Below are 27,343 nucleotides of genomic sequence, written 5' to 3'. Positions count from 1 at the left end.
GAAAAGCATTCCAGGCGACTACCTCACAAAGCTGGTCAAGCTAATGTGTGAAGCATCATCAAGGTGGCTACTTTGAAAAATCTAAATATGAAACATGTTTTGTTTGATTTTTAGCACTTTTTTTTGTTTACCACATAATTCCATACATGTTCCATATGTCATTTCATATGAGGGGTAACTGATAAGTTTTGAGCCTCACCCAGAAAACAATGAGCTAGGCAAATTAAATTTAGTCTACGCAATCTGCCAAATAACATTACTGTGCTACCCAAGTTAAGTTTCTTGATCTTAACACTTTTTGTTTCCTTTTTGCAAGCTCTTGAAGTGAACGCACTCGACAGGTATCATGAAAATGGAGAAACTCAAGTACTGGTCCGTGATCAAATATCTTCAGTTGAAAGGCATGACTCCATCTGAGATCCATGAGGATATGGTGAACACACTAGGGGAAGATGCTCCTTCTTATGCCATGGTCAAATGTTGGGTCAGAGAATTCAAGGGTGTCAGGTAGAGCCTCGAAGACGATCCAAGGTAAGGGAGGCCATCGACCATGACCACACCAGAGAACCTTGACCTGGTTATGGAGGATTGGTGACTGTCATCTCATCAAATAGCAGACAGTTTGGGCATGTCCCAGGAGCGAGTCGACAACATTCTGAGGAACATACTTGGCTTGTCAAAGGTGTGCGCTCACTGGATGCCACATCTTCTGACCTAGGAACAGAAGCGCACACAATGCACCCTGTCCACCAACAATTTGGAACTCTTTGAAGCTGATCCAGAAAAATTTCTGGCTTGATTCGTTACCACAGACGAGTCCTGGGTTCATCATTACCAGCCTGAGACCAAACAGCAGTCGAAGCAATGGAAGCACCCGTCCTCTCCCACCTCAAAAAAAGGCCAAGGTCACAGTCTACGCCGGAAAGGTCATGGCATCCATTTTCTGAGACGCACGAGGCATGTTGCTGGTGGATTATCTCCAAAAGGGCCACACCATCACTGGACAATACTACACTGACCTGCTGACATGCCTGCCTGAGAACATCAAGAAGAGGTCAGGAATGCTGACCAGAGGCATCTTGTTCCATCAGGACAATGCTCCAGCCTACACCTCAGTGGTGGCGATGGCAAAAATCCGTGACTCTGGCTTCCAACTCATCCTTCACCCATCATACTCACCAGACCTTGCACCCTCTGACTTCCACCTGTTCCCGAACCTGAAAAAGGATCTGGCTGGACAATGCTATGCCACCGACGAGGAGGTCATGGAGGCCGTGGATGCCTACCTCGAGGCCCAAACTAAGGACTTCTACTTCAGTGGGATCCAGGCACTCCACCACCGGTGGAAGAAGTGTGGACTTGAAGAGAGATTATGTTGAAAAATAAAGCATTAAAAGATTTTTATTGGCTATCATTTTCTGGAGGCTCAAAACTTATCAGTCACCCCTCATAGTTTTGATGTCTTCAGTATTGTTCTACATTGTAGACAATAGTCAAAATACAGAAAAACCTAAGAATGATTATGCATATCCAAACTTTTAACTGGTACTGTATAGAAGTGGAATGTATTTTAAATGAATATCATAATGTTATAAAACATGAAGCCTGGCAGGGTTCCATGACGCATTTCTAAAGGTGTGGAATTTCATAAGCTCATGAAGCTAATTCGTTTTGGCACACGAGCCTGCAATAAGGTAACACAGATGGTGTTTTCAAATCATAATTTTAAAATCATAATTTCACTCCAGGGCGGCACGGTGGTGTAGTGGTTAGCGCTGTCGCCTCACAGCAAGAAGGTCCGGGTTCGAGCCCCGTGGCCGGCGAGGGCCTTTCTGTGCGGAGTTTGCATGTTCTCCCCGTGTCCGCGTGGGTTTCCTCCGGGTGCTCCGGTTTCCCCCACAGTCCAAAGACATGCAGGTTAGGTTAACTGGTGACTCTAAATTGACCGTAGGTGTGAATGTGAGTGTGAATGGTTGTCTGTGTCTGTGTGTCAGCCCTGTGATGACCTGGCGACTTGTCCAGGGTGTACCCCGCCTTTCGCCCGTAGTCAGCTGGGATAGGCTCCAGCTTGCCTGCGACCCTGTAGAACAGGATAAAGCGGCTAGAGATAATGAGATGAGATGAGAATTTCACTCCAGATGTACAATCATCGTGGTGAACAGCTGAATGCAATTTTGTCATGGAAACTAAACAACCACAGAAACTTCACATTAGCTGAGGAAGGATGAAGAGGCTTTGACTGAATGTGGAGTACTGAAAAATGAAAGACACCACTGAGCTGATGTGTGTACTTACTGCTGTCTCGTAGATGGGGTTCTCAAAGGCTGTCTCGCCTCTGATCTGGTCATACTGTGGTGATGCAGACATGGGTAATCGAAAAGTCTTCCCTTGGACCCTGAAAACAGAGCAACAGCAAAGATTGTATCTAACACTCATCGACAGGAAAATGAAATAATAAGAGCTTCTGCAAAACCAGGGTTTAATCCAAGCTTACCTTGAAAAATAGAAGTATATGGACATGACAATTAACATAATTATAGCTACAGGGATGACGATGGCAAAGACCACATTGGCTCCTTCCATGCTGAAATCTGTTCTGGCAACTAGACAGAAATATTGACTAGGTTAGTGTGGGTAATACAGTGCAGTATGTACATGGCAGTAGAAGTTTCTAAAGGTTATCTGGACAGACATTTATCACAATCATATTTATCCAAAGCTGATTTCATGCTGTTTGTTCTATGAATACCATCAGACATTATTTGAGTAGAGGCCACTGTTTAAAATATGAATGAGACTGCATACAACATTCAGTAAGATAGCTGTATTACATAAACTCCTCCCCTCAGTAAAAAATGACTGGCACATGCACCCAGTCCCAAACTCTGAACCTCTCTTCCTCAATCTCTCCATAACTGCTCTTCTTTCTTTACTTTCAAATCTGAATTAAAGACGTTCCTCTTCAGTGAACAATACTCTTCCTCCTGTACTGCTTAATCTGCTTCTCCCCATGTAAAGTGACCTTGGGTTTGTGAAAGGTGCTATATAAATTATTATTATTATTATAAAAGACATAATACAAGAGTAAGAAAGTAATGGAGAAATGTGAAACAATATATGTTTTTTCATATTATTTAACTCAAAGACCACACGTTTACTCAATGTATCAGATTTTAAAAGAGAAAATCGAACTCCATTTCTGAAAGGTCATCTTGACAACCATTTTGGATTTATGGGTCTCTCCGCATTCAAGCAGATAAGCGCCTGGTCTTAAAATAACTGGGAACATTGCCAAGATGGCTGCCAAGTAGAGAGAGAAAACCTGATTTGGTTGGACAAAAGATTGGAGAAACAAGTGGGCGCTGATTTCTGAAAAATAGAGGAAGGTGTATTCTTTGGGGCAAACTACCAAAAATATACATCTCTTGCTCTCCTATTGGCTGAGTGCCATGCAGAAGGTGAAAAAAATTGACCTTTCTGATTAAAAAAAATAATAAAAATAAAAAATAATAATAATTTCCATTTTCTTCCACTTATCCGAAGTCAGGTCACAGTGGCAGCAGGGTAAGCAGAGTATTCCAGGCGTCCCTCTCCCCAGCAATGGTTTCCAGTTCCTCCTAGAGGATCCCAAGGTGCTCCCAGGCTAGATGAGATATATAATCTCTCTAGCATGTTCTGGGTCTACCCCGAGGTCTCCTCCCAGTTGGACGTGCCTGGAAAACCTCCAAAAGAAGGCGCCCAGAAGGCATCCTAATCAGATGCCCGAACCACCTCAGCTGACTCCTTTCGACATGAAGGAGCAGTGGCTCTACTCCAAGATCCCTTCAGATGTCTGAGCTCCTCACCCTATCTCTAAGGGTGGGCCCAGCCACCCTACAGAAAAAGCTCATTTCAGCCGCTTGTATCCATGATCTCATCCTTTCGATCCCTACCCAAAGCTCATGACCATAAGTGAGGGTTGGAATATCGAAATAAGGGAGGACTGGTAAATCGAAAGCTTTGCCTTCCGGCTCAGCTCCCTCAGTGTGCTGATCCTCAACAGTGCAGACTAATGCTAATAATAATAATTTTATTTATATAACACCTTTCATCCACTTAAGGCAGTGAAAAGTGACATTTCTTACCATCAAGCCTGCGCTCATTCACATACTCCAGTGCTGCTGCTGAAAGGAAAGGAGGGAATTTTTTTAGCAAATAAATTAGCAAAAAAAAAAGAAAGAAGGAAAGAAAGAAAGAAAGAAAGAAAGAAAGAAAGAAAGAAAGAAAGAAAGAAAGAAAGAAAACACTTTAGATGAATTTTATTGTACATAGCACAACAAACAGTTCAAATTGCAAGACTATCCATCTAGTGTGAGAAGAGTGACATCTGCTATACGATGGGCTGAAGACAGAGGCTACCTTTGCACACTGGAGGTGGGTGACTCCACTTGGACGGGCGACTGGGAACGCAGCGAATATTTGTTTCCCCAATGAGCTTATAGCCACTTCGGCAGGAGAAGTGCAATATCTCTCCTGCTTGGTAGAACTGCTTCTCTGATACCTGAAAACCAAATGCTGGGATTCCAGGGTTCCTACAGGCTTCATATGTATCAGCTGTAGAACAGAGAATGAACACACATACAACCTGAGTGTATACAGTATCAACTCATCTAGGATCTGTTTACATTTGTTTTGAAGGTTACCACTGCTAAATCTAGTGCTACAATCTCATTCTCATCTCATTATCCCTAGCCGCCTTATCCTGTTCCACAGGGTCGCAGGCAAGCTGGAGCCTATCCCAGCTGACTACGGGCGAAAGGCAGGGTACACCCTGGACAAGTCGCCAGGTCATCACAGGGCTGACACATAGACACAGACAACCATTCACACTCACACTCACACCTACGGTCAATTTAGAGCCACCAGTTAACCTAACCTGCATGTCTTTGGACTGTGGGGGAAACCGGAGCACCCGGAGGAAACCCACGTGGACACGGGGAGAACATGCAAACTCCGCACAGAAAGGCCCTCGCCGGCCACGGGGCTCGAACCCGGACCTTCTTGCTGTGAGGCGACAGCGCTAACCACTACACCACTGTGCCGCCCTAGTGCTACAATATAGTTCTATTTTTTTGCAGATGGCACTCATATATATCATCAACATCAGCACGTGTCATTTACCAGATACAGCTCACATGATAAAAGTGCATATCGGTTTCTGATGACCATTAATGCATATTCTAAATATTCTATTTTTAAGCTTAGGTTGGAATATTTATTCAGTTGTTTACTGTAGTCATTTGTGTGTTTTACTGGCTAAACAATGGCAAACAAACGAAGGTTGATGATGTTGACAGGAGAAAAGTTGTGTTAAGCGATCTTGAGTTGCTCATAACAGGGTGAGGGTGTGGAGATTAAATAAATCAAGATCACCAAAAGGGGGTGCTGTCTGGCAACGCTGTTGAGTTTAAATCACACAATACACTGTACTCAAGAATATTTGAAAGGAGCAAACAATCTTTTGCAGATGTTTTGCCAATTAGTAAACAAGCTGCATGCAATGCTCTATTTTCCTTTATCGCACTGCAACACCCTTGATTTTAATTACCAACATGAACAGTTTGCTTCTGTTTAGTTTGCTATGGTTTAACAGAGTAGCACAATCCATTACCGCATAGAGAGGGTGTATTTCAAAGCACTGAAAGTTCAGTCTGCATTTTGAAATAAACACTTCACATTTATATTCCCTCCTTGTTTATTTTTTTTTTCATTAGCACTGGATATGGCCAGCATCCCCATGGCAATATCACTGGTAAATACCAGGGTGCCTTACATGCATTAAGTTCCTGACATGTTCACAGAGCATCTAAAACACATCATGTACGAAAGTCCTGGATGTCAGAGACAATTACATGCGCTCCCTCCCCATGAAAGCATATTTACATAATCCATAAACGTGTCCTTTCTATTAATGTGGTTTGTGATGCAATGGCAGAGATAAGGCTGCAACATCCTCAGAAGATATCAAAGGACGTGTTGCTTTGCAAATTCAAGGCAATCTTTTGCTTACTTCTCTGACTCACATCAGCAAATTTTTTTTCAATGTAAAGCAGTTTTCAGTTTATCACTAAACCAAGTGGCTACTTGAAAATTAATAAAATGACTGAGTGACCGCTATGCTTTGTGACCATAGATATTGGTGGGACATTAATAACCACATTAATGCCCCACCAAGTGTTATTCTCGTACATGTTTAGTTGGCACTAGAACTTTCTTGTCTAGAAGTTCAGCACTTTGTGTACCTGACTTCTGCACTCATTGTACGTCGCTTGCATAAGCGCATCTGCTGAATACCATGCAATGTAATGTAACACAGCCTCTCCACATTTCTCCAATTTTGTTTGAGGCAATTATGCTTGTCTATAATTGACTTCAGAGGAACCCATCTAAAGCGGTTGAATGATTTTAGACCTTTGTTCTACGGTTGATAGGTTTCAGAAATATTTCAAGCTCAACAGTATCTCACAAACCACACTAAAGACCTGTAACTACCCAAATAATTCAGGCAATGGAAAAGGACAACACATTCTTCTTCATAGCCTTTGACTGGGAACAAAACATGGCGTACCCAAATTTCTAATGCATGGACATTATCCTCCCCACAATCCCCCTTTCCCTTTCTTAATCTTTCCAATATTTGGGGGGGGGGGGATTAGCACCATTTGATTTACACAGCATGCCTATGACCTTAAAGATGTAAATTGTTGTTTTATTGTGACAAACAATAATTAAGATGAAAAAACAGAAATCTGGAGTGTGCATAGGTATTCACCCCCTTTTGTATGAAACCCCTAAATAAGAGCTGATCCAACCAATTAATTTCATAAGTCATATAATTAGTTGATTAAGATCCACCTGTGTGCAATCAAAGTGTCACATGATGTCTGTATAAATCAACCTGTTCTGGAAGGACCCTGACTCTGCAACACTACTAATCAAGCAACATGAAAACCAAGGAGCCTCAAAACAGGTCAGTGACAAAGTTGTGGAGAAGTATACGTCAGGGTTGGGTTATAAAAAATATCCCAAACTTTGAATATCTCAGGGAGCACCATTAAATCCATTAGAGCAAAATGGAAAGAATACGGCACCACTACAAACCTGACAAGAGAAGGCCACCCACCAAAACTCACAGACCGGGCAAGGAGGGCATTAATCAGAGATGCAACAAAGACACCAAAGATAACACTGAAGGCGCTGCAAAGATCCACAACGGAGATGGGAGTATCTGTCCATAGGACCACTTTAAGCCGTGCACTCCACAGAGCAGGGCTTTATGAAAGAGTGGTCAGAAAAGAAAAAAAAAGTAATTGCTTAAAGAAAAAATAAGAACACATGTTTGGAGTTTGCCCAACAGCATGTGGCAGACTCCCCAAACACATGGAAGAAGATTCTTTGGTCAGACGAGACTAAAATTGATCTTTTTGGCCATCATGGGAAATGCCATGTGTGGCACAAACCCATCACCCTGAGAACACCATTCCTACAGTGAAGCATGGTGGTGGCAGCATCATGCTGTGGGGATTTTTTCATCTGCAGGGACAGGAAAGCTGGTCAGGACTGAAGGAAAGATGGATGGCACTAAATACAGGGCAGTTCTGGAGGAAACCCTGTTTGAGTCTGCCAGAGGTTTAAGACTGGGACAAAGGTTCAAGTTCCAGCAGGGCAATGACCCTAAACATACTGCTAAAGCTACACTGGAATGGTTTTAAGGGAAACATTTAAATGTCTTGGAATGGCCTAATCAAAGCCCAGACCTCAATCCAATTGAGAATCTGTGGCATAACTTGAAGATTGCTGTACACCAATGCAACCCATCTAACTTGAAGGAGTTGGAGCAGTTTTGCCTTGAGGAATGGGCAAAAATCCCAGTGGCTAGATGTGCTAAACTAATAGAGACATACCCCAAGAGACTTTCAGCTGTAATTGCAGCAAAAGGTGGCTCTACAAAGTATTGACTTTGGGGTGGGTGAATACCTATGCACACTCCAGATTTCAGTTTTTTTCATCTTAATTATTGTTTGTGTCGCAATAAAACAAAAAATTTGCACCTTTAAAGTTGTAGGCATGTTGTGTAAATCAAATGGTGCTAATCCCCCAAAAATCCATTTTAATTCCAGCTTGTAATGCGACAAAACAGGACAAACACCAAGGGGGATGAATACTTTTGCAAGACACTGTATCTTACAATAGAAATGGTTCTGTTCATCACAGACACTGTCTGGAAATGTATTGGATTTTGATAGAGTGGATCTGTTACAACCCCGATTCCAAAAAAGTTGGGACAAAGTACAAATTGTAAATAAAAGCGGAATGCAATAATTTACAAATCTCAAGAACTGATATTGTATTCACAATAGAACATAGACAACATATCAAATGTCGAAAGTGAGACATTTTGAAATTTCATGCCAAATATTGGCTCATTTGAAATTTCATGACAGCAACACATCTCAAAAAAGTTGGGACAGGGCAATAAGAGGCTGGAAAAGTTAAAGGTACAAAAAAGGAACAGCTGGAGGACCAAATTGCAACTCATTAGGTCAATTGGCAATAGGTCATTAACATGACTGGGTATAAAAAGAGCATCTTGGAGTGGCAGCGGCTCTCAGAAGTAAAGATGGGAAGAGGATCACCAATCCCCCTAATTCTGCGCCGACAAATAGTGGAGCAATATCAGAAAGGAGTTCGACAGTGTAAAATTGCAAAGAGTTTGAACATATCATCATCTACAGTGCATAATATCATCAAAAGATTCAGAGAATCTGGAAGAATCTCTGTGCGTAAGGGTCAAGGCCGGAAAACCATACTGGGTGCCCGTGATCTTCGGGCCCTTAGACGGCACTGCATCACATACAGGCATGCTTCTGTATTGGAAATCACAAAATGGGCTCATGAATATTTTGAGAGAACATTATCTGTGAACACAATTCACCGTGCCATCCGCCGTTGCCAGCTAAAACTCTATAGTTCAAAGAAGAAGCCGTATCTAAACATGATCCAGAAACGCAGACGTCTTCTCTGGGCCAAGGCTCATTTAAAATGGACTGTGGCAAAGTGGAAAACTGTTCTGTGGTCAGACGAATCAAAATTTGAAGTTCTTTATGGAAATCAGGGACGCCGTGTCATTCGGACTAAAGAGGAGAAGGACAACCCAAGTTGTTATCAGCGCTCAGTTCAGAAGCCTACATCTCTGATGGTATGGGGTTGCATTAGTGCGTGTGGCATGGGCAGCTTACACATCTGGAAAGACGCCATCAATGCTGAAAGGTATATCCAGGTTCTAGAGCAACATATGCTCCCATCCAGACGACATCTCTTTCAGGGAAGACCTTGCATTTTCCAACATGACAATGCCAAACCACATACTGCATCAATTACAGCATCATGGCTGCATAGAAGAAGGGTCCGGGTACTGAACTGGCCAGCCTGCAGTCCAGATCTTTCACCCATAGAAAACATTTGGTGCATCATAAAACGGAAGATACGACAAAAAAGACCTAAGACAGTTGAGCAACTAGAATCCTACATTAGACAAGAATGGGTTAACATTCCTATCCCTAAACTTGAGCAGCTTGTCTCCTCAGTCCCCAGACGTTTACAGACTGTTGTAAAGAGAAAAGGGGATGTCTCACAGTGGTAAACATGGCCTTGTCCCAACTTTTTTGAGATGTGTTGTTGTCATGAAATTTAAAATCACCTAGTTTTTCTCTTTAAATGATACATTTTCTCAGTTTAAACATTTGATATGTCATCGATGTTCTATTCTGAATAAAATATGGAATTTTGAAACTTCCACATCATTGCATTCCGTTTTTATTTATAATTTGTACTTTGTCCCAACTTTTTTGGAATCGGGGTTGTAGATACAGTGGTGCTTGAAAGTTTGTGAACCCTTTAGAATTTTCTATATTTCTGCATAAATATGACCTAAAACATCATCAGATTTTCACACAAGTCCTAAAAGTAGATAAAGAGAAGCCAGTTAAACAAATGAGACAAAAATATAATACTTGGTCATTTATTTATTGAGGAAAATGATCCAATATTACACATCTGTGAGTGGCAAAAGTATGTGAACCTTTGTTTTCAGTATCTGATGTGACCCCCTTGTGCAGCAATAACTGCAACTAAACGTTTCCGGTAACTGTTGATCAGTCCTGCACACCGGCTTGGAGGAATTTTAGCCCGTTCCTCTGTATAGAACAGCTTTAACTCTGGGATGTTGGTGGGTTTCCTCACATGAACTGCTCGCTTCAGGTCCTTCCACAACATTTCGATTGGATTAAGGTCAGGACTTTGACTTGGCCATTCCAAAACATTAACTTTATTCTTCTTTAGCCATTCTTTGGTAGAATAACTTGTGTGCTTAGGGTTGCTGTCTTGCTGCATGAGCCACCTTCTCTTGAGATTCAGTTCATGGACAGATGTCCTGACATTTTCCTTTAGAATTTGCTGGTATCATTCAGAATTCATTGTTCCATCAATGATGGCAAGCTGTCCTGGCCCAGATGCAGCAAAACAGGCCCAAACCATGATACTATCACCACCATATTTAACAGATAGGATAAGGTTCTTATGCTGGAATGCAGTGTTTTCCTTTCTCCAAACATAATGCTTCTCATTTAAACCAAAAAGTTCTATTTCGGTCTCATCTGTCCACAAAACATTTTTTAAATAGCCTTCTGGCTTGTCCATGTGATCTTTAGTAAACTGCAGATGAGCAGCAATGTTCTTTTTGGAGAGTAGTGGCTTTCTCCTTACAACCCTGCCATGCACACCAGTGTTGTTCAGTGTTCTCCTGATGGTGGACTCATGAACATTAACATTAGCCAATGTGAGAGAGCCCTTCAGTTGCTTAGAAGTTACCCTGGTGTCCTTTGTGACCTTGCCGACTATTACACACCTTGCTCTTGAAGTGATCTTTGTTGGTCGACCACTCCTGGGGAGGGTAACAATGGTCTTGAATTTCCTCCATTTGTACACAATCTTTCTGACTGTGGATTGGCGGAGTCCAAATTCTTTAGAGATAGTTTTGTAACCTTTTCCAGCATGATGAGCATCAACAATGCTTTTTCCGAGGTCCTCAGAAATCTTCTTTGTTCGTGCCATGATACACTTCCACAAACATGTGTTGTGAAGATCAGACTTTGATAGATCCCTGCTCTTTAAATAAAACAGGGTGCCCACTCACACCTGATTGTCATCCCATTGATTGAAAACACCTGACTTTAATTTCACCTTCAAATTAACTGGTAATCCTAGAGGTTCACATACTTTTGCCACTCACAGATGTGTAATATTGGATCATTTTCCTCAATAAATAAATGACCAAGTATAATATTTTTGTCTCATTTGTTTAACTGGGTTCTCTTTATCTATTTTTAGGACTTGTGTGAAAATCTGATGATGTTTTAGGCCATATTTATGCAGAAATATAGAAAATTCTAAAGGGTTCACAAACTTTCAAGCACCACTGTATATTAGATTTTCTAATTGTTTGCTATAACACAAGATCTTGGCAGCTGTGAAGTGACCCTTCTAACTCTTCCCTGTCCACTCCTCCTCCACTGAAAGTGTTCATAGTGCAAATATGGGGCCGCATAATTCCTTCCCCAATGAGACTTCCTTCCTTTATTGCCAGATGTTGCAGTTTCCACTTTTGATCACTAAATCCAGTAAAAACTATGGAACACTTCTTCATACTTGTGCAACATCTATAAAGGTGAGCTAATCAATGAAACTATTGGAACTGTACTCAAATGAGGCTATTAGCATTTCAGTGGAATTAAAAAGATATGTATTTGAGGACTTTCTGAAGCTTAACATTTGTTGAATAGTGGGGCTCTGTCTATGGATAAGCTGCCACTGATGATGACGATAATAATAATAATAATAATAATAATAATAATCACCACAGCCTCCTAAATATTACAGTCCATCTAATCCAACCAATTTACACTGTAGTAACTCTTGACATAGGGTGTTGTATTTTGTGCCATAAAAAAACAGGGTCCATATGATTCTCCAATCTGTTCCCCCATCCCTCATGCAGACATGTAACAGAAACTTAATCAAACAGCTACTAATGAAAATGTCACCGAGCAGTTCTGGAACATCAATCTCCTAATGAAACAGCTAGACAAGTTTATTACAGATAATGAATCATGCTTATTTCTGAGGAATGAAAATGGTACTCACGGATGCATTTGGGTGGTTTCTCGCTCCACTTGGGTCCAGTGGAATCACGGTTGTAACAGGAAAGGAGACTGTTTCCAGACAGAGAGTAGCCCTTATTGCAGATGTACTGCACTGTGGAGCCCACAATCAGACGAGGACCTGACATCACCCTCCGGCTGTGCTCTACCATGCCAGGGTCTGGGCATGACAGCACTGAGGAAACACACATTAAAATACAGGATGGTTCGCTACCAACTCCTATTCTTCATTCATTTATTCATCTTTAGTAGGTACTTTTTCCTAGACAGGGTCATGGTGGATCTGGAGCCTATCCCAGGAACACTGGGCACAAGACAGGAATGCACCCTGAATTGGAACAAGTCAATTACATACACCCACAAGCTCTTTTACACTTGGTGGCCATTTAGAGTAGCCAGTCCACTTACCAGCATGTTTTTGGAAGGTGACAAAAAAATAAAGTATTTGGAGTATTTTGAGAACCCCACGTAAAAAATTAAACATTTGAAATCACAAATTGTGTCGTGGCTGCTATAATTATCTTTATATAGCATTGTTCCGTGGGGCGGCACGGTGGTGTAGTGGTTAGTGCTGTCGCCTCACAGCAAGACGGTCCGGGTTCGAGCCCCGTGGCTGGCGAAGGCCTTTCTGTGCGGAGTTTGCATGTTCTCCCCGTGTCCGCGTGGGTTTCCTCCGGGTGCTCCGGTTTCCCCCACAGTCCAAAGACATGCAGGTTAGGTTAACTGGTGACTCCAAATTGACCGTAGGTGTGAATGTGAGTGTGAATGGTTGTCTGTGTCTATGTGTCAGCCCTGTGATGACCTGGCGACTTGTCCAGGGTGTACCCCGCCTTTCGCCCGTAGTCAGCTGGGATAGGCTCCAGCTTGCCTGCGACCCTGTAGAACAGGATAAAGTGGCTAGAGATAATGAGATGAGATGAGTAATATGCAGAGTAAAACATTTACACATTCTTTGACAGCGTTTGCTATAGAGTCCCATGATCATCTCGTCTCGGTTAATTAGCTAGACAGTGGCTGTCTTGTTGCTGCACCAATTACCACTGTAGTGTGGCTATGAGACATGTGGACCCTGTCTCTCACTGCTGCTCACCATGAGTCTCTATTTGCAAATGTAATTTACAATAAAACCTTATAAAGTTTTAAACCAGTTTTCACCCTTATCATTCTCCAAAATGTCATGCAAGACTCAATTTAACCAATAGGTGGCAATAAAGGACCATGGTTAAATCCAACCCTCTTACCAAGCCAATTTATAATGCTTTTATACCAGTATGTAGACAACAAATCTAGGAAACCTTAAAACTACATCTTATGAAACAGGCTAACAGTGGTTTACGTTTATTCAAACCATCATTCATTCAATACATCTTATATTACCACTTTATCCTAGATGGGATGGCTGTGGATCCAGAACATATCCCAGAAACACTGTGTGTGAGGCAGGGACACACCCTGACTGGAATGCCAGTCCATTGCAGGGAACCATGCACACACATTGACACACTCCTTCACACCTTGCGTAGCCATGTTTTTGGGATGTGGAAGAAAACCAGAGAACCCAGCGGAAACCCTTGTGGACATGAGAAGAACATTTGGAGAACATGAGGAGAAACCAGACACTGAAAGTAACCCAAGATCGAACCCAGAAGCTTGGAACCAGAGCATTTAAACCAGAATATTTTATAAGGTACACTTTAACCATGATTTATGAAATGTTTATGTATTTTCCCCTCCAAACCACAATGTATTTGATGTTCAGACACTGGAACACATGCTCAGTAGACTGTTAATGGTTTTGGATTTAATGTTATTGTGTTTCATCATCCCTGAGCTCTGGCAAATTGCCAGTATGTTTACTCTGGCTATCCTATTCAGACTATTCCCCAAGGTGCTTCTATAAGGACAAACCACAATTACTGAATATAACAAGAACAGGCACACCTGGATTTGTTCCCACCCAGGCAGCCAGCCAGAGACACACCTCGATCTGCCTTTGCAGTGGGGAAGGACAGTCCTCACAAGTACCAGAAGGAAAGTCTGTTTCATCTAGTCTAGAACACATAATAATAATAATAATAATAATAATAATCGTAAAACCCCACACTGCAGCACACAAACCAATTTCTTTCCTGGCAAGAAAGTATCAGGTGACAGGATGCTGGGAGCTCTGCATCTCTCCCACTCCTGCTGCTGCTTCTTTTGTGCAGAAAACAGTGGGTTCATGTAGAGAGACTAGGACAAAAGCCCGATCTGTTATTGCAGTCTGCATGTAGACTCGCTGTGCATGTCCACAGCTGATGCAACATGGAACAGGCAGAAGTTCAAACTTGATGTCAGTGCACTACTGACACCCGGTACAACAAAAGACATAATGTGCAGCCATCCTGAATTCATCGTTCTTTGATAGCACGCAAGGGCCTGAAGGGGATCCCTGAGGATTACCAGAGGACAGTCACAGGCAATGCACCTTCAATGCAGGTCCCACGCAGCAGAACTGCAAGTCATTATCCATCAGTCTCTCCCTCCCACTACAGTTAAGTTCAATGCTGCAAATAGAATCTAAAAATGAGAGTTACTGTCCAGAGCATCATTCCAGATTAGTGGCCTTTCTATATTGGTTCAAGAGCAGTGCAGAAAGAATTTAAGGCACAAAAGCTTTCTATGTTATTTAGGGATGTACAGGGTTAGTCAAAATTATGTTAACACTAATGGATTATTTTTCTCCTGCAGACAGACGTACGCCATGGGTGACAGATTAAACGGTACTGTTGCTCGCCAATTTTTGTGTGCTGAACACGATGGCGAACAGGTTGAGACCGTCCTGTAAATCATCTTGCACATATGATGTATGTTTTATGAATAAATGCTTTCTACGATTTAAGTGTTAACATAATTTTGACTAATCCTGTATTGCAATGGTCACAATCTCTATCAATCTCTTTTTTTTTGGATCTGTAGCTAAACCCAAAGTTGGCGTGGCTTAAACCATAAGGTTTGTTTCTGAAATAAAGATGTGCATGGGATGACGAAGGCCTTTCTGTGCGGAGTTTGCATATTCTCTTGGTACCTGCGTGGGTTTCCTCTGGGTTCGCTGCTTTCCTCCTACAGTCCAAAGACTGTACATTAGTGCAACTGGCTACTCTATATTGCACATTGATTTGAATGTGAATTTCTATCTGTCTCTCTGTGTTAACCCCGTGATAGACTGATAACCTGTCCAGGGTGTGCCCCATGTCTTGCCCAATTTCAGCTGGGATTGGCTCCAGCTCACCTGCGATCCGCAATGGATAAGTGATGTAGAAAAATGAATGTGCATGGGACTGTTTTTTTCTTTAATTCCAGTTGTGTAAATATTATTTTTGCTTGTCCTTGCCCACAATAATTTCTAACAAATTTAGTTGGTTCTACAGTACTGTGCAAAAGTCTTAAGCACCCTATTATTTTTTCATACAAACTTTGCTATAGATTTCTATTTTATGACTTCTACATTATTGAGTCAGTATAAAAACATTTTAAAGTCCAAATGTTCCTTTTCCAGCACAAAATTAAATGCTACAAAAAAAAAAAATGTTTGTATCTGAGCAGTATATTACATAAGAGACCGTTTTTCAGATTAAAAAGGAAAACATAATGCAGGCTACTGGGTTTTGGTGCAAAATTAAGAAGCAACATCCACCAGCTATTAAGGATAAATGAATGAATGAATGAATGAATGAATGAACATTGTAAATGTCCCACGAGTGACATCTAACTGCTTGTCCATTCCCACATAAAAGTAAAAACCTCCAGCTCATGCGATTCATTGTTCTGTGAATTTCTCTGGCAAGCTTTCTAAAAACATGAACACTGAGTCTCCTATTTATATCTCTATTTGTATTTCTTCAGAACACATCATCTGTTCAGCCAAAACAATGCATTTGTATTCAGTTACATCCCTATTTTTATTATTATTATTTTTTAATGTATGCATGATTCACCTCTCTCACAGGTAGGCAGGTCTCCACTCCATGTCAGGTCCCACTGGCACATGAGCATTTCAGTGCCCACCACCTCGAAGCCTGGGTAACACTGATAGGTTACTACTGCACCATGAACCAGCTCAGGGTGAGATGTAGTCTTCCAGCCATTAGTGATCTCAGGAAGCTCTGGACACGTGTCATTACGAGGAACCTCTGCAAAGAGAGAAGGAGAGAGATTTAAGGTTACACAGCCCTCACTCATCGGTCATTGGACTGGGAGTGGTGGTTTGAAAGGGAACTGAGAGGCACGTGCCAGGTGATTTGCTAGTGCTCAATTTGATCATGGTGAAGCTGGTGAGGGCATGTGGCTAATGAGTACAAACGTGTTGTAATTGTTTGCATCGCTGCCAGGCCAAATGGCCAAATCCCATACACCTGCAAGAGCTGGCAGACATTTATTCACATGGGGTGTGATGGGACTGCAAAACTCTCCATTCCAGTCCTCCTCCTTCTGTATTCTGCAACCAACTCACTCCCTCTTTGCATGGAATTCATTATGTCTTATCAGATCTCATTTTATATTTTGGCACCAGTGAAAGCTGATGGAATGGTAGCCCATTCTCTATCCTTGGGGAAAAGCGCTCGACTTAAAAAGTCAGCTGTCTCTTTCTTTCTGCCTCTTTCCCTAGTTCACATAGGTTCTACCCACTGTTCTGTAATAATAAATTAGTCCGGCTGAATGGAGTGATGAAACGTGTTTCACCTGTAACTCTAATCAACAATTCAATGTTTTTTCCCTCTCTTTTATTATTACATCCAACTGTACTTGAAAATACTCAAAATGACATGGATGCAGTGTTTTTTCTTCCTTTTCCAAATTAGTGTTGTGGTAGATATCCTGTATAATTATAATTAAATGCAAATGCTTTTATAACAATACACAAACACCTTAAATGGCAAAAATATTCAACTGTGACTGAATTTATTCACAGTGAAGTCCATAATTATTTCCCCTTTCAAGAGAACTGTACCGTAAAAATGAGTGTTTAAAATCACCGTGTGATTCATGTTTTTCCACCGGGAAAACTACTTACCTTTCCTCGAACAAAAATCAATCAATCTCATGAGAACAAGGTAATGACATCAGTACACACATCTGAATCAATACAGAAATGGATGCAAGACACAAAATCGCTGTGTTATAATAGTCATCTCATCTCCAGATCTGAACCATGCTAAATACATATGGTGCTTGTAGAAAAGTGAGCCCACACGTGCAAACATAAGAATATAAAGCACCTTCAAATGTTGTGCATGGAGAAGGGTGAAAGATCCGCAACAGCCGGTGGTACACATCATAGAAAGAGGCTCACTGCAGTGGAGTCTTCGCTGAATATTAACTGTGGGGTGCCAATACTTTTGAAACCAGTGTTTTATAAGAAAAACTGCAATTCTTAAGAAAATGTACATGTAAAAAAAAATGTAGTGTTCAAAATGTCACTAATTGCATGTTATTCATTGTATACATTGATATATTTCCCACTGGGTGGTACGGTGGTGTAGTGGTTAGCACTGTCGCCTCACAGCAAAAAGGTTCTGGGTTCGAGCCCAGTGGCCGACAGGGGCCTTTCTGTGTGGAGTTTGCATGTTCTCTCCGTGTCTGTGCGAGTTTCCTCTGGGTGCTCCGGTTTCCCTCACAGTCCAAAGACATGCAGGTTAGGTTAATTGGTGGCTCTAAATTGACCGTAGGTTGTGAATCTGAATGGTTGTTTGTCTCTATGTCTCAGCCCTGCGATGACCTGGCGACCTGCCCAGGGTGTACTCTGCCTCCCACCCATAATCAGCTGGGATAGGCTCCAGCTTGCCTGCGACCCTGTACAGGATAAGCGGCTACAGATGATGGATGGGTATATTTCCCATAATTTGTGCTAGTAGTTCTGGTGTTAACCGTACAGTACCAGTCAAATGTTTGGACACACCTACTCATTACTGTAGTCCTAGGTATGACTTTAAATTGCAACTGGTGGTGAGTCTCAGGTCCGGGAGGACTTGCGTATTGGGGAAAGTGGAATTACCCCTTAACCTGACCTGGAGTGGTAGCACCTGCCTGGGTTCCAGCTATGGGTTAAATAGTACATCACCAATAAGGCGCTGGCAGCAGGGTGCTTTTCGGTGCAATGTGGCAGGTGAACCCAGCAGGGTCAATGGCACACCACCAGACGGCATGTGGAAGAGCTACTCAAATGGCCAACGGATGGCATCACTCATCAAGTCAGTTGTCACTGTGGGGCAACTTTCATACCCGTCAGGTCTGTGGCACTTTTGTGCACCACTTGGCATTAGGTCTGGAGGTCCAGAGAGACAACACGACGGGGGCACGACATTGCTTGCCTTATCTTACTGTACGAGGCACTTTGTTAGGAGAGGAGAATAGGAAAGCCCTGTGGTGATGGAGGGTTTCTTGCATCCTAATGAAGCAGGCATCATCGGGAGAGATGGACAGCCGATACCGACGTCTCATTACTATGAATGAGTAGGCTAAGTGTGTCCAAACATTTGACTGGTTCTGTATGTCAAAAGAACAAACTTGTTAACTGACTATGTGCTCTTACCAAAGAAGTGCACCACAAAGCCATTGTTGTAGCCATAGACATTGGTGGCAGGGTCAGACTGGAACTGGATGGTGACATCAGCTATAGACGTATAGAGCTTGAACCGTGGCCGAGAGCCACTGTACTGGCCCAGTATCTTAGCAGTCAGGTCATCTCCATCATAGAATGTCAGCAGGTCATTCATTCCCATGTGGAGGCTGCAGGCAGACAAAATACATATTTAGTGAGAAAGTCTCAGCTTTATCCCAACGTTTTGCAAAAGTCACTGGCTGTTTATTTTTCCATTTTCCACTTAAACTTTTCGACACCAGTTTTCTCTTTTATCCTGTGAGCCAAAAAAAACAGCCTTATACAGTCCTTTCTAACATTCCTCAGTGTTCTTATGGAAGGTAAACTACATAATTAATATGTCATGCCAATCAATATAAATAATAATCATATAGCAAAAACAAATCATATGTAGTGCAGCAATACGATCATAAGCACTAGGAGAAATTGATTCCATGTCTGGCAAACCTGTCTGGTGCTTTTGTGGGTGAACCTTTAAGAAACCATTCGACCATCATATTATTTGAAAAGGTTTTAATAAGAAAAAGCCTGTTGGTGGCCTTTCTGTGTGGAGTTTGCATGTTCACCTTGTGCCGATGTGGGTTTCCTCCGGGTGCTCCGGTTTCCTCCCATAGTACAAAGAAATGCAGATTATGTCAGCTCCAGCTCTCCCACGACCAGCAATGGATAAGCGGTATAGAAAATGAATGAATGAAAGCCAGTTGGCCTAAAGATGTCTCCAATCTTAAAATGGTTTCCTGAAATTATGTTTTCCTCACACTGCAAATGTCAGACTTTTCTCAAGTTCTTATAGTTATATACCATAGTCAAACATTTATCAATTGCTTTTAAAAAATTGCTTTTCCAAAGCACATTACAAGCTGAGCTGAGCAGAAGAAGGTTAAAAGCTTTGCTCAGGAGCCTAAGGCCCTGTCCACACAGCAACGGATTCAGGTGAATCTGATAAAATTGTTTATCATTTCGGCCTGGCGTCCACACGGCACCGGTGTTTTGGGTGCCCCAAAACGAAATCTTTTGAGAACGGGTTCCAGAGTGGAAAAATCTGGCAACGGCCCCGTTGCGAAGTCGTCTGGATGAGTAGAACGGATTTGTTTACGATGATGTCACAACCACATGACTGTCAGTGTTTCACGCTGGGTAGAAGTGTAACGAACTCGATGCGAGTTGTCAACAAATCCTATAACTTGGTTCATGAAACACGCTTACAAAATATTTTCACTGTGAATATTTATTGTGTAATGGTGCAAAGTGAGAGACAGAGAGAGAGAGAGAGAGAGAGAGAGAGAGAGAGAGTGAGAGAATAGCCCTTAGGGCAGAGTCTTTAGTCCAAACACTGCGGAAGTACTGAGTATAACCAAACTGCGCACCGCCCGTGCGCTTTCCAAAAACAAAAACAATCCCGCCAGCAAAAATAGGAAAAAAAGGAGCGATCTCACCTCTTCAGATGTTGGTTTAAGTCCGACAATACATTCCTCAAAAAGGGCATAGAAGAACAAAGTAATCCATCAATGTGTAGCATTCATTTTATTCTGGACCATTAAAGAATTCTGGAGGATATCAGAATGTTGGCGTACCGGCTTCCATCTACCCCCATTCATTCCTCTTTCCGTGTCTTTCGTTTTACGCTTCTGATTAATAATCAAAACTTTGTGGCTGATGCTACAGAAGAAGGGGTTTATGTGCATGCGTCTACTTCTTCTATTGTTCTGGTGTCTCCGATGGGACCGTCTTACAGCGCACGTAGAGGTGTGGCATGTGTATTGCATCGTTTTCAGCAAGCGTTGCGTTGCCATATGAACCTGATATTTTACTGATCCGTTGCCCATGTGGATGCGATATTTAAAAAAAAAAAATCTTGTTGCCGTTGTCGTGTGGATGTAGCCTAAATTTAACAGCTTAGCAGTACTCGTACTCAAACTTAATTCAATATGTTTAACAGTTATTCCACAAAATCAAGTCACACATTAGCTGACGAGGCACGTAGCACCGAGTCGGCTATAAGCCATGTACGACGAGATTGAGTGGAATAACTGTTCTATTTCGTTTCTACTGACCGCCAGAGGCGGTGCTTTCAGCACATGGATATCCATCACACGAACGTGCAGGTCGAGTAATAGTAACAACAAAGTCACGTGTGACCTGGGTGACGTCACCCCGTGACCCCGGCATAAAGGACCGGTAAACCCAGGAAGTGACCTCTTACATCTTCTCGCGTTTGCAGGTTGCGAGTTGGATTGAAATTTGGACAAAGCGCTGTGGTAGTTTCGTTACCCGTAGGGTTGGGGCTGTGCTTATGCACCCTCCAAGAAACTGCGCTAAGTCCACCAACTCCTTTCTTCTTGTCGTTATATTCGTATTGATTTATTACTCCGTAAGCTGAGCGCTCTCGCTCGGTGGAGTTAGCTGATTAGCCCTCCGGGGCGGTGTCCTCACCGCTGGAGGCCGGCTTGTTTTCGCTTCAGGTAAGCGGGTTTCATTTATTTAAATTAAGCGGCGTTCCTCTCGCCGCTGTTTATCAGTTCTGTGGCGCACTGCGCCTATCTTTGTTAATATTATTAACCGCCTTATTTTGTGTAGCCTTGTCTCCGGCCTGCGCACAGGCCGGCGGTCTTGTGGGTTGTATTCGTATTGTTACTCCGTTAAGCTGAGCGCTCTCGCTCGGTGGAGTTAGCTGACTAGCCCTCCGGGGCGGTGTCCTCGCCACTGGAGGCTGGCTTGTTGTCGCCCAGGTAAGCGGTTTTCATTCATCTAAATTAAAACGGTGTTTCTCGCCGCTGCTTATCAGTGCTGTGGCGCACGGCGCCTATCCGTGTTAATATTCCCGACCACGGGTGTGTTCGCCCGGTCGTTTTTCATTACCGCCTGATTGTTTATTTTGGGCTGCTTACTTGGGGGTGTTCTCGCCCTATTTTTTAAGTTCCCTTCTGCCAGCCAGGCGTCATGGACCTCTTCTCTCGCTGCGCCAACTGCCGGTCCCCCTCGAACCGGAGGACGGCCACCGCGAGTGCCCCTCATGCCTGGGTATTGATCACCTGCGGCAGGGGCTGACGGACATGGCCTGCGCAGACTGCATGTGCCTGAGCGTGGCTGCGCGGACCGCCAGGCTGGCTCGGCTGGATTCTCCGTCTGACATCCCCCGGGCCTCGGGGGGACAGGACACGGTGTCGGCTGCATCAGCGGGGCCCAGCAAGCGCCGTGGGCTCCCCCACACGTCTTCGCTTCTAAGGCGAAAAAGAAGCGCTCGGGCGATTTGGCTCAGAAGGTGGAGGTGATGTCCACCGAGCTGGAGGAGATGAAGGCCCTGCTGGCGAATCTTCAGCCTCCGCCACAGGGGGCAGTGTTCCCGCAGCCACCCCTTCTGCCTGGCAGCCCGACTGTTCACCATCACCACCGCTTCTGTCACCGGCCGTTGATGCACGCGGCCTGGATGAACTGTCGATCCGGGCTTCGGAGAGCTTTGACTGCGGTGGGTCCGATGGTTACGGCTCCACCTCTCCGGCCGGTTCCCAGGCCACCAGCCATGGCACCGTGGCAGCGTCGGAAGGCGGATGCTCATCCATCCAGCCAACGCTGAGGGCTGCATTGGCCCATCTGGGGTTGGACACGCCCCGGTGGCCCAGCATCAGAGCGCTTCCTTCAGAGGTCCCACATAGCCTTCCTCGTTGTCTGTTCCGCCCTCGGCCTCATACATCGAGGAGTTACAGAGGTGTTGGGCGGACCCTAGATGCCTTCCCACCTCCCCAGTGACTGCAGGGCCCTGGCGGCAATGCAGGACACCCCTACCTATGGCCTCCTGCAGATGCCCAACATTGAGAAGCGGCTTTCATTCATTTAAATTAAAGCGGTGTTTCTCACCGCTGCTTATCAGTTCTGTGGCGCACAGTGCCTATCCTTGTTAATATTATCAACCGCTTGTTTTGTGTAGCCTTGTCTCCGGCCTGCTCACGGGCCGGCTGTCTTGTGTGTTTTATTCGTATTGTTTGTTACTCCGTTAAGCTGAGCGCTCTCGCTCGGTGGAGTTAGCTGACTAGCCCCCCGAGGCATGTCCTCGCTGCTGGAGGCCGGTTTGTTGTCGCTCAGGTAAGCGGTTTTCATTCATTTAAATTAAAGCGGTGTTTCTCGCCGCTGTTTATCAGTTCTGTAGCGCACGGCGCCATCCTTGTTAATATTCCTGACCACGGGTGTGTTCGCCCGGTCGTTTATTTTTTATTTCCGCCTGATAGTTTATTTTGGGCTACTTACTTGGAGCGTTCTCGCCCTATTTAAGTTCCCTTCTGCCAGCCAGGTGTCATGGACCCCCAGACGCTGGAGGGGACGAGCGCGGCATCACGGGAGCTGTGTGACGCGGCTCCAGGCCTTTGCCTACTCGTCGCGGGAACTGGGCCGGCTGATGTCGTATCTCACCCTCGGCCGCCAGCAGATATGGCGGGCACAGTCCCCTCTGGCCGAGCCCGACCGGCGTGTGCTGCACTCTCTCCCTGTTGTCCCCGGGGAGCTGTTTGGCGAAGCCACTCAGCAAGCCCTGGATCGGAGTGCCCAGGTCATCTAGGCGTAACAGCAGTTCGCTGGCCCCCGCCAGGCCCACCACCATGGCAATGCTGCCCAGTCCTTCAGGGGGCCCACACTGACTCTGTCTCGGCCACGCACCCGCCAGGAGACCAGACGGGTTGATGACTTTCGCCGCCCCACCACCTCCCGGACCCGCGGTGCCGCCCCCTACACCCAGTCCACTCCTCGTCGCCCCATGGTGACCGACGGGGGCGCTCTGGATGGCGCTGACATCAGCGCGCCGGCGGTCGGCCGCTTTTCCAGCGAACAGCTCCAAAGCTGGAGAGCGTTGACCCCTGGGTGCTGGTGACCCTCACCGAGGGTTACCGCATCCAGTTCTGCCGCCGTCCACCACGTTTCATGGGGTCAAACACACCACCGTGAGCCATCCGGGGAAGTCCCTCGTCCCCCGGCAGGAAATCGCCACCCTCCTGGAGAAAGGAGCAGTCTCTCCCGTCGACAGGCAGAGACAGCAAGGTGGGTTCTACTCCAGGTATTTTCTGGTTCCGAAGGACGGCGGTATCCGCCCGATCCTCGACCTGAGGTCCCTCAATTCCCACTTGAGGACCATGAGATTCCGCATGCTGCGTACAGTGGATGTCTTACACCACATCCAGGCGGGCGACTGGTTTGTCACCTTCGACCTGAAAGACGCCTACTTCCATGCTCCCATTGTGCCACACCACAGGCAGTTCCTGCGGTTTGCCTTCGAGGGCCAGGCTTTCGAGTTCAATGTTCTGCCCTTTGGGATATTGCTGGCACCCCGTGTGTTCACCGGGTGTGCGGCATTGGCACTACTTCAGGCAAGGGGTTTGCGTGTCCTGCCTTACCTGGACGACTGGCTTGTCTGTTCACGGTCAGCAGCTCAGGCCCGCACCAACATTGCGACTGTGCTCTCGCATGTCGTAGAGCTGGGGCTCAGGGTGAATTACAAGAAGAGCTCGCTGGTGCCCAGCCAGGAGACGACTTTCTTGGGCATGCACCTGGATTCGAGGTCGTTGATGGTAACTCCCTCCCAGACCAGGATCCACAACATCCGCCTACTGCTTGGCCGCTTCGGACGGGGTAGGTCACTCGCCCTGAAGACCTTTCAGCGCCTGCTGGGCATGCTTACGGCAGCCTCCTCTCTGGTCCCGCTGGGACTTCTGGACTTACGCCGCTTCAGAGGTGGTTCAACGGTCTCCACCTCCACCCGGTGCTGCACGGGCGCAGCACATCAACGTGCTGGAGCTACGGGCTGTGTTCCTCGGCCTACAGCACTTCCTCCCAGGCCTGACCGGCAGACACGTTCTGGTGCGGACGGAAAACGCCACGGTAGTGTACTACATCAACCACCAGGGAGGCACAAAGTCCCTCCAGTGCTTGGAAGTGGCTGGCCAACTTCTGCGGTGGGCCCATCGACATCTCTTGAGCCTGCGTGCCATGTACTTGCCAGGCACTGCCAACAGGGCAGCAGATCTGCTGTCCCGCCGGGACCTCGATCCCGGAGAATGGAGACTCAACCCAGCGGTGGTTCTCGCCATCTGGGAACGTTTTGGCAGGGCAGAGGTGGACCTCTTTGCCTGCCAGGAGTCGACACACTGCCCTCTGTGGTTCAGCCTCCACGGCCCCAGTCCCCTGGGCCAGGATGCGCTGGCGCATGCTTGGCCGAGGCAACTGCTGTATGCCTCCCCCCCTCTGCTGCTGATCGTGCCAACCCTACACAGGGTTGCGATGGACCACCACGGGCTGCTGCTTGTCGCCCCCCCGGTGGCCAGGCCGAGTGTGGTTCCCAAGTTGCTGCAACTTCTGAACGGCGACCCCTGGTGCCTGCCAGTGAGGACTGACCTACTATCACAGCTGGGAGGGCAGATCTGGCACCCGGATCCAGCCCGTCTGCAGCTCTGGGTATGGCCGCTGAAGGGCCGGACCCCCCTGCAAGGTCCTTGTGAGCCGGCAGTGGTCAACACTATTGCAAGCTCTCGGGCACCCCCCACCAATGCCCTCTATGCCAACAGATGGAGGCTTTTCTCCAACTGGTGCTTAACTCGGGGGGAGGAGCCTACATGCTGCCCCCTGCCGGCCATTCGACTGTTCCGCCAGTCTCTGCTTTGATAAGGGTCTTACCCCTGCCACCATCAAGGTCTATGCAGCTGCCATCTCTGCTCAGCATGCCAGAGTTGGGGGAAGGACCGTGGGGTCCCACGCCTTGGTGGCACGTTTCTTGAAGGGTGCTCTCCGGTTGAGACCCCCCCGACGGAGCCGGGTACCCACATGGGACCTTCATTGGTGCTGCAGGCTCTCTGCGACGCACCGTTCTGAGCCCCTGCTCACGGCAGACATTTCATGGCTCTCCCTGAAGACTGCTTTTCTTCTGGCCATTACATCGACGAGGCGCGTCGGGGAACTACACGCGCTGTCAGTCAGTGGGGAGTGCCTGCAGTGGCACTCCGGCGACAGTGGGGTCACCCTGTGGCCTAACCCCTCTTTCCTCCCGAAGACCCTCTCTGCTACCTTCGTCAACCAGCCCCTTAGCCTTGCGGCGTTCGAGGCGGGCCATGGTGAGAGGTCGGAACTTTTGTGCCCAGTTCGCGCCCTCAGGGTGTACGTGTCACGTACAGAGGGCTTCCGTAGGAGTGACGCCCTGTTTTTGTGCCACACAGGACCGACGAAGGGTCTGGCGCTCTCTAAGCAGAGGCTATCCAAGTGGATAGTCGAGGCCATATTACATGCCTACAGGCACAGTGGCTTCCCGATTCCTCCGGCTGTCAGGGCGCACTCTGCACGGGGCGTGGTGGCCTCATGGGCATCACTGAAGGGCGTGCCCCTTTCAGACATATGCAGCGCAGCCTCCTGGGCTTCCAGCTGCACCTTCACCAGGTTTTACCGTCTTAATGTCGTCCCACATAATCCTGTGGCGACGGCTGTCATTCCAGGCCCGTCGCAGCAGCACTGGGTACGGGTAGGCACTCCTCATGACCTGGTTGGTATTAGTCATCCATGTGCTGAAAGCACCGCCTCTGGCGGTCAGTAGAAACGAAATAGAACGAGGGTTATGTATATAACCGCGGTTCTATGAGTTTCGGATGACCGCCAGAGCTTGGCAGTCACTCGGAGTGTACACGAGAAGATTTGCCAAGAGGTCACTTCCTGGGTTTACCGGTCCTTTATGCCGGGGTCACGGGGTGACGTCACCCAGGTCACACGTGACTTTGTTGTTACTATTACTCGACCTGCACGTTCGTGTGATGGATATCCATGTGCTGAAAGCACCGCCTCTGGCGGTCATCCAAAACTCATAGAACCGCGGTTATATACATAACCCTCGTTTTATTCTATCCACATTCACTGGATTTTGAGAAAAAACAGAGCATTTTTTTTATTTCTGCAAATTCGATAAATAAAAACTTTATACAAAACGTCCAACAAAATCATTTCCACTTAGAATGTAAACAAACCGGTGAAATGACAGTCGCATTTTGTGAAAAATGCTATAATAAAAATAATTATTGAAAAATAAAAAAATACGTTCTTACCATCAAATACTTTAATTCCATATTTTGTTGCTTTTTATTTTGTATTTTTTGGGGTTTTGTTTTCGAGTAGAGTTTTTATTTCATCCTTGGTTGGTTCAGCAAAACACTCTGCCATTTTCTTCTTTTTTAGGGTTTTCTGGTAGCCTAGTAAACTAAACCCAACCACCTAGCAGCCAAAAATATTTTTTGCCTAGTGAATGGGTCTAGCCTCGCACCATATAAAACAAAAACACCCCGGGCATCAAATCGTGCCCGCCAATCACAACGCAAGGTTTTTGTTTGGATTCTTTGGGCAGGCTTTTGCAGGAGTGACGACAAAGCTGCGTGACGCTGGAGAAAGCGCAACAGGAAAGATGGCTACGGCTAGTGAACAGCGCGCGTTT

At 45.5% G+C, this 27,343-nt stretch overlaps 1 protein-coding gene across 1 annotated transcript in view; it reads right to left on the bottom strand.

Annotated features, from left to right (window-relative positions):
* Nucleotides 1-27,343, bottom strand: part of sez6b (seizure related 6 homolog b) — a 565,878-nt gene that overhangs the window by 5,611 nt on the left and 532,924 nt on the right. The window contains exons 11-17 of the mRNA XM_060943954.1: nucleotides 18,829-19,025; nucleotides 16,235-16,429; nucleotides 12,241-12,432; nucleotides 4,399-4,593; nucleotides 4,125-4,163; nucleotides 2,495-2,603; nucleotides 2,296-2,395 (exon numbers count right to left, since the gene is read on the bottom strand). Coding sequence (XP_060799937.1) covers nucleotides 2,296-2,395; nucleotides 2,495-2,603; nucleotides 4,125-4,163; nucleotides 4,399-4,593; nucleotides 12,241-12,432; nucleotides 16,235-16,429; nucleotides 18,829-19,025 — 1,027 coding nt within the window. The remainder of the gene's footprint in view (nucleotides 1-2,295; nucleotides 2,396-2,494; nucleotides 2,604-4,124; nucleotides 4,164-4,398; nucleotides 4,594-12,240; nucleotides 12,433-16,234; nucleotides 16,430-18,828; nucleotides 19,026-27,343) is intronic.

This window comes from Neoarius graeffei, chromosome 17, assembly GCF_027579695.1.
Source record: "Neoarius graeffei isolate fNeoGra1 chromosome 17, fNeoGra1.pri, whole genome shotgun sequence".
Lineage (NCBI taxonomy): Eukaryota > Metazoa > Chordata > Actinopteri > Siluriformes > Ariidae > Neoarius > Neoarius graeffei.
The sequence above is the reverse complement of the archived record's forward strand: the minus strand, read 5'-3'. Positions and strand labels throughout refer to the sequence as shown.